We start from the raw sequence: 7,082 nt of genomic DNA, 5'->3' as shown, positions 1-7,082 counted from the left end.
TTACTAACATAATGAATGAGTTTATTTTTGCTTTTAAATGAACTTAATTCACATACCATGATTAAACAATTCCATAGTTTTTAGTGTAGTCACAAAGCTATGCGACCATCACCACTGTTCAATTCCAGAACATTTTCAAAAACTCCCAGGAAGAAATCCCACACTCATTAGCAGTTCCTCTCCCAGCCCCTGGCAACCACTCATCTACTTTCTGTCTCTATGGATTTACCTAGTCTGGAGATGTCATAAAAAATGGAATCACACAATCTGTAGGCCTGGTATGTCTGGCTGAAACATTCTTTCACTTAGAATGTTTTCAAGGTTCCCTCATGCGATGTGTGTCAGTACTTCATTCCTTTTTATGGCTGAATAGTCCACTGGAAATACATTCCATGGAATATTTTATCCAATTATCAGTTGATGGACATTTGGGGTGTCTAGGTTTTATTTAAAGGTATGATCATGTAAACATATTCTTTGCCTACTTCTTCTTTCAAGTTAAGGAAAATCAGTAGTAAAATGAAGGGCTACAAAGAAAACAGCCAGGCTGGTACTTAGAAAAGAAAAAGCACCCGGGTTTTCAGAGTAAGTCAATGAAGAATGGGGCCCGGATTTGGTGTCCACCTAGTTCAAAACTCCTGATGCCTTCCAGTCTTCTGAGTTGAGTCCAGCTGCTCAACCATCAAGTTCGCCCAATGGAAAGTCCTTGGATCAGTAGGAAGAACTAAAAACTATTGTTTAGATCCCTGGTTTTTAATCTGTCTTCCAGAGACTCCTAAAGTTCCATGGAAGCAACTGACAGGCCAGCAAGAGGGCTAAGGCTGGGGAGCAGGTGGGTAGGACTTTGAGCCCAGCCTTCTTCCCTGCTTCAAATAGAACAGCTCTGATTGAATTACTTTATTTGTTGGGGTTCCTGCTAAGAATTCATTTAGAAGAAATAAAAGGGATCCATGGTCAAAGAAAGTGGTTGTGGAATTGATCTAGGTGGTTGTGGAATCCCCAGACTGAGGTTGGGCTTCTGCACCAGCTATTCTTAGGAGTTCTTCTGAGGAACCTTGACGGTGACCGTCTTCACCTCTGTATAGGCCTTAAGACCATCCTCCCCCAGTTCCCTCCCATTGCCAGATTCCTTAAAGCCTCCAAATGGTGTGTGGCAGGTGACAATATTATAGGTGTTTACCCATACAGTCCCAGCTTGGAGTGCCTGGGTGAAGTACATAGCCTTGTCCAGGTCCCTGGTGAACACAGCAGCGGCCAAGCCATACCTGGTGTTGTTGGCCCTCTCAATCACCTCCTCAATCTTCTTGAACTTGAACAGAGGCTGCACGGGCCCGAAGATCTCCTCTTTGGCAATCCTCATGTCATCCTGCACACCACCAAAGACTGTAGGCTTGATGAAGAAACCACGCTCCCCAAAACGCTCCCCGCCACAGAGAAGTTTTGCCCCTTCTTTCTGGCCAAGCTGGATATACCCAAGGATTTTTTCAAACTGTTCTTTGTCCACCTGTGGGCCCTGCTGGGTGTCCAGCTGAAAGGGATTCCCTACTTTCCTCTGCTTAGCTTTCTCCACGGTTCTCTCAAGAAACTCATCATAGATGGATTCTTCAACAAAGGTCCGGGACCCAGCACAGCAGCACTGGCCCATGTTGAAGAAGAGGGCTTCGTGGCACTGTTCCACGGCGTGGCCCATGTCAGCGTCAGCCAACACAATGCTGGGGCTCTTGCCTCCAAGCTCCAAGGTGACTCTCTTGAGGTTGGAGTCGCCAGCGGCCTTCTGGATCAAGTGGCCCACTTCAGTGGAGCCGGTGAAGGCAACTTTGTCAATGTCCATGTGCTGGGCAATGGCTGCTCCTGCAGTTGGGCCATAGCCCGTGATGATGTTCACCACCCCTGGGGGGAAGCCTGCCTCCTTGATGAGGGAGGCCAAGTACAGGGCAGAAAGGGGGGTCTGCTCCGCCACCTTCATGACCACAGTGTTGCCTGTGGCAAGTGCCGGGGCGAGCTTCCAGCCCTGCATGACCAAGGGGAAGTTCCACGGGATTATCTGGCCACAGACACCAACCGGCTCATGCCGGGTGAAGCAGAAATGCTCACCATCCATGGGGATGGTCTTGCCATGCCACTTGTCAGCCCAGCCAGCAAAGTAGCGGTACACCTTGATGACCTCATCCAGGTCTAAGACATAAGACTCTTGGAAAGGCTTCCCATTGTCCAAGGTCTCCAGGGAGGCCAAGTATACACGATCCCGCTCCACTAGGTCAGCCAGGCGGTTCAACAGCCGGCCCCGCTCAGAGGCATCCATTCGGCGCCACGGGGACCCCAGGCGGAAGGCCTCCCGGGCAGCTTTCACAGCCCGATCCACATCAGCTCGGTCCCCTTCGGCCACATGGCCGATGACCTCCCCAGTGGACGGGTTGACCGTTGGGAAGGTCTTCTTGCTGACGGCATCTTGCCACTCGTTGTTGATGAACAGCTGATTGTAGCGGATGTCTGGGTTCGGGATGGGGTTTGGCAGGGCTGCTGCAGAGGAGTATGTGGCCGTCCTGCCATGGAGGTGAAGCAGCCGGGGCACCAGGCGGCGCAGCATGCTGATACTCTGCAGAGGAGAGAGAGCACTCACAGTGAACAGGAGACAGAGGCAAGGAGATGCCCAGAGGCCCACCAGGCCAGACCTCCCAAGATTCCAGCAAAAAGAAGCCTTATCCCTGAAGGCATGGATTGTAAGGGGAGTGAGGGCCCTGGAGAACTCCCTGATCATGCTCTGTCATGCTCCACCTCACTGCTTGCTCACCTCTGCTGGGCCTTTGCTCAAATAACATCTCCTCAGCAAGGCCTATTAAACCGTAATTATTCCCACCCAGCACTCCCTATCCCCACACCCTGCTGGAAGTCTCTCCATCTCACCCCCAAACCCTGTCATTATAGGCTTCCATGTTTATTGTCTGTCTTCCTCCAAAAAAAAAATGTCAGCTCCAGGAGGACAGGGATTGTTTTTTTCCATGACCCTAAGTCTAGAATTATGGCTGCTACAGAGCAGCTGCTCAACAGAGAGTTACTGAATGACACTCTGAGGAAACGCAGAAACTTCCACAAAGGCCATTTAAGAATTGACCCAAGACTTGAGTAGAAATCAGAGGGATTCAGTGACAGTTGTTCTGCAAGAAGCACTTGAGTCACTTCCCCTCTGTGCTTCAGCTCCCCCAGATGTGAAATGGGGCAAGGTCAATTGGGATCTTGCATATAAAAGCCTGACAGACTCTCCCACCTGGGACATCAGAAATCAGCTAGCCTGGCCCCAGCACAGGCCTCCCTCCACCTCAGCTCTCCCAGAGGTGCGACCAGTCAGGCGGCAGCTGGGAAGAGGTCTGTTTATTCTCAGGTAGGGCTCTGAAAATAGTATAGACTCTTCAAAAACAACAACTACTATAAAATTTAAACAGCATGTAAGATTTATTAAATGGAAATTAAAGCATGTAAAGTTACGAGATGAAGCAGCTTTTCTCCAGCCAGGATTAAGTTCCTCAGCCTTTGCTGTCTCACATGAACCTAGCCACACTCAGCAGCAAAAAGGAATTGCACCTGCCTGTCCCCCACCCCTCCACCTCTGCAATACCCCCCACCCCTCCTCACCAGCCCTGGGGAGAGGAACAAATCATTCCCTCAGGAAAGCAAGGCTGAAGTGAGGTCTCCAGTACTGACCAGAAAAGCTCCCATCCAGGGGAAGTTGAGGGGTGCCCCCAGGTTCCATTCTGCTCAAGGCTCTGCCACATGCTGGGACAGAAGTGGCCTTGCTACCAACAGGCCATGGGCTGAGGGAGAGGGGTCTGAGGGAGGGGAGGTGGGGGAAAGCGGGCTGGAGGAACCTGGAGGGCTGAGCAGGCAGGAGAGGTGGTTACAGACCAAGGGCGCAAATATTTCCCACCACACCAAGACTGTTCCTGCTCTCCAGGCTTACATGTGGTCTGGGGATAGGAAGACCTGGCTCACAGTGCACCACGCTTTACAATTTGCAGGCCGTCTTCTCCCCTTACACTCTCAAAGCCTCCCTTGCAACCCCTGATCAGGATGGATGATGACTCCATTCTGGAAAAAGGCTGGGCACCAGAGAGGTTCAGGGACTCACCGAGGACACACCGCTTTGCATTTCCTCCCGTGTATGGGCCTTTTTTACAGTTCACCCTGTATTAGCACAATGAGGGAAGGCCTGGACCTCCTCCCTAGGCGGGACCAGAGGCGCCCACCCCTTGGGCGGGCAAAGGGCGTAAGTCTCAGAAGTGGGCTGGGCAGGCAGGGGTGTTTAGGTTTGGGGGTCTGTATCCTGGCGGGGGTAGGAGGCTGGGGTGGGGAAAGGGGGCTTGGAGGGTGTCCTAGGCACCCTGCGGAAAGGCCAGCCCCCAGATGGGGAAGCCTGGCTCAGAGGGGAACAGCCTAGCCACCAGGAGCCAGGGGGACAGGTGCTAGTTACCTGTGGCAAGTTCGGCTGGGGCTCGGGTTCAGGCTCAGGTTCGGTCTCTCCCTGGTCCAGGGCAGCGGCCCACCCAGGGCTCCCACGCCCCGCCTCCTGCACCCCGCCTCTGCCTCCGCCTGCGCCTGGGGTGCCACCTCCGCAGCAGCTCCTCCCTCCAGGGGCTGGCGGCCGGGCGTCTGCCGGGTCCCTGAGCCCCCGTTTCCTGACCTTACCCCTCCCCCGGCGACAGTCCGCACTGCTCTGGCTCCCCTCCCTCCGCATGCTCAGTGGCCACGCTGCTCGGATCTGGGGTCCTAAGACTCTGTATTTCGGTGGGGAAACTGAAACCCAGAGAGAGCCAGGGGCTTCCCCAGGTCACACAGGAAGGCCCTCCCAGGTGGCCCCTAGCTGCACTTGGCAAGTCTCCACCCCACTCCGCAGGAGACACATTGACATCCTAGAATCTCTTGTTAACCCCTTCTCTGGCTCACCTCGCTCATTTCCGAGTGTCTCCCACTTTCTCCACTCTTTTCCCCAGTTCCTTTAAGAAGATTTTATATTTGTGTACTTTCAAAAATCCAGGTTTTGTCCTAAGAATATATATACACAGTGGAAAACCCTTGGAAAACACAGAAAAGGATGATATTACTAATTACGACATCATTCTCTCCAAGGTGGCATAGAATTCCTTGTAGGCGTAAACTGTTGGACATTTGATTGTCTCCATCTTGTTGCGATAGACTAACAGGATGCCAAGATGGACCACTGACACTCCACCCGCACTGCGCACTCCGGGTGGAGAGGTCCCAAAGCTAACAGCTGCGTTTCCCAACCTCTCGGCAGTTAAGAGTTCTGGAGGTGAACTAGGTGCCAATTAGCAGTACTTCTGCCAAAGTGGAAGTTGGGAATAAGTCAGAGGGTATGGTTCTGCGCTGTAGGATGTCACTGGCAAGATGGCAGAACTGTGAGATGTTCTGTGTCAGGCAGTGTCTGTGCCTCGTTCAGCTTCCTGGAGTGAACTGACAGCTGCAGCTGCCACTCCTTGACTTCGGCTCCCTGCTCTTTAGAGGCTGTAAGAGTGTGTCAGAGGTGGCTCAGAGAGTCCCTAGGCAAGTGGGCCACATCATAGAACGGGAGTCAGTCCTGGTCTAAGGCCTACTTCTTCCTCTGCTCCTTCTGACCGTTCTGTCAGCCTCAGTCCCCTGTATGAAATCCCTACTCTCCACAGAAGCAGAGTGTTCAAGTGTAACTGCTTGGACCCAGTTTACGTGGTTCTTTCCCTTAAGCTACGTTGCTGTGGACTCTTTTGCCACCCTATTATGGTTAGAACACTCACCACTCTTACAAAATTTAGCTCTTCATTTGCATCTTGACACCTTGCTGCTCACCCTTTCCTCAGGTTTCCCCAGCCACTGTGCGAGTCCCAGCCCCCCTTCCTCCACTAACACACTCAGCCGGCCAAGCACCCCCAGGGCACTGCTGTGGCACTCCAGGGTTGATTGACTTAATGATTGATTGGCCAGTCTTTAACAGGCCTTGCTGATAGAGACAGCACGTCCATGACAGAGTGAGTCCCAGTCCTCAGACCACACTGGAAAGCTGTGGCAGGTCTGAGGGGCCACCAGGAAGTAGCCCCCACAGGGAAGGTTGGAGGCCATGCCCTGTGAGGAGCAGCTGAAGTATTGGGGGAGGAAGTTGAGGGGGGTTCACACTTTAGAACTGGAGGGACAAGGTTGCACCCTCCAAATCTCTGAAGAGCAAAACCAGACAGGATCTGCAGAGCCAGACCAGTGAGGGAAGTTGCCGGAAGGCAGGGGAGATGCCACGAAGACAAGGCAGAGCTGGCTGGGGTGGGAGGGGCTGCCTTGAAGGAATACAAGGAGAGACAAACAGCCATGTGGCAAATCCTAGGTTCAGATAGGGACACTTACGGCTTGGAAAGAAGGAAGAATGTGCTGTGGCTGAGACTAAAATGCACAAATTATTTTTGCAGAAGGTTGACTATTTTTCAGGAATATGTTGGATTCAGCTTTCTAATTAGTGAAACAGATCCAGGCCTCTGTAATGGATATTGGGCCTGGAGCCAATGTGGATTGAAGGGGAAAGGGTGAGATAACACAAGCCACAGTCAGGTCATTATCCTCAGGGAATGTCACCCAGGGATGTGTTAGCACTGGACTGGTGGAGTGAGGAGGGGCTGGGGGAGGAAGTGTGCTATTTCTGTCCTTTGATGCTTTAAAGCCTTATATGTCTAGAAAGTTCCTGAAGAAGATTCCAGCTCTGAGAACGATAAACAGATCAGATAGATTCCAAATAAAAAGACATGTGAAATGTACTAGGGTACTGGGCATTTATTCTGTACTGAGCACAATCCTTCTCTGCATCTGAACTGATAAGGGAAGATTGGGTCAAGAAGGTGAGGGACTTGCAGGAAATGGAAATGTAAAAACAAGATGCATTTAAAAGTCAAACCAAACTACATGGTTTTCTCCTCTGTTTTCCTAATTGGACCCCTAAGTGAAGCTTATATGGTGAACATGACGAAAGTCTTAATGTTGTTAAGTAAACCCAGCCCTGAGGATTTCCCACAGACTCAGTGCTCCCTCTGCCTGCCTGGCTTCCTCCTTCTTCCCTT

At 51.7% G+C, this 7,082-nt stretch overlaps 1 protein-coding gene across 2 annotated transcripts; it reads right to left on the bottom strand.

Annotated features, from left to right (window-relative positions):
* Positions 1-4,535, bottom strand: ALDH1B1 (aldehyde dehydrogenase 1 family member B1). 2 transcript variants are annotated; one of them, XM_012802466.2, is made up of 2 exons: positions 4,466-4,535; positions 1-2,596 (listed from the first exon to the last, which is right to left on the bottom strand). In XM_012802466.2, exon 2 carries the CDS (start codon positions 2,585-2,587, stop codon positions 1,034-1,036), a length of 1,554 nt encoding a protein of 517 aa, XP_012657920.1. In that variant the 5' UTR covers positions 2,588-2,596; positions 4,466-4,535; the 3' UTR covers positions 1-1,033. The 2 variants fall into 2 exon arrangements, with proteins under 2 accessions (XP_012657920.1, XP_023366368.1); XM_023510600.1 differs by lacking the exon at positions 4,466-4,535 and adding an exon at positions 4,124-4,184.
* Positions 4,536-7,082: the final 2,547 nt, after the last annotated feature.

This window comes from Otolemur garnettii, unplaced genomic scaffold (genome assembly GCF_000181295.1).
Source record: "Otolemur garnettii isolate 467f Iridium unplaced genomic scaffold, OtoGar3 scaffold00014, whole genome shotgun sequence".
NCBI lineage: Eukaryota > Metazoa > Chordata > Mammalia > Primates > Galagidae > Otolemur > Otolemur garnettii.
The sequence above is the reverse complement of the archived record's forward strand: the minus strand, read 5'-3'. Positions and strand labels throughout refer to the sequence as shown.

What these genes read in the sequence shown, in the direction of transcription:
- ALDH1B1 (XM_023510600.1), bottom strand. Translation starts at nt 4,144, where the DNA reads ATGCAAAGCGGTGTGTCCTCG. An exon ending in TGCAAAGCGGTGTGTCCTCG is followed by an intron (nt 2,597 to 4,123) that starts GTGAGTCCCTGA and finishes TCTCCTCTGCAG; the next exon opens with AGTATCAGCATGCTGCGCCG.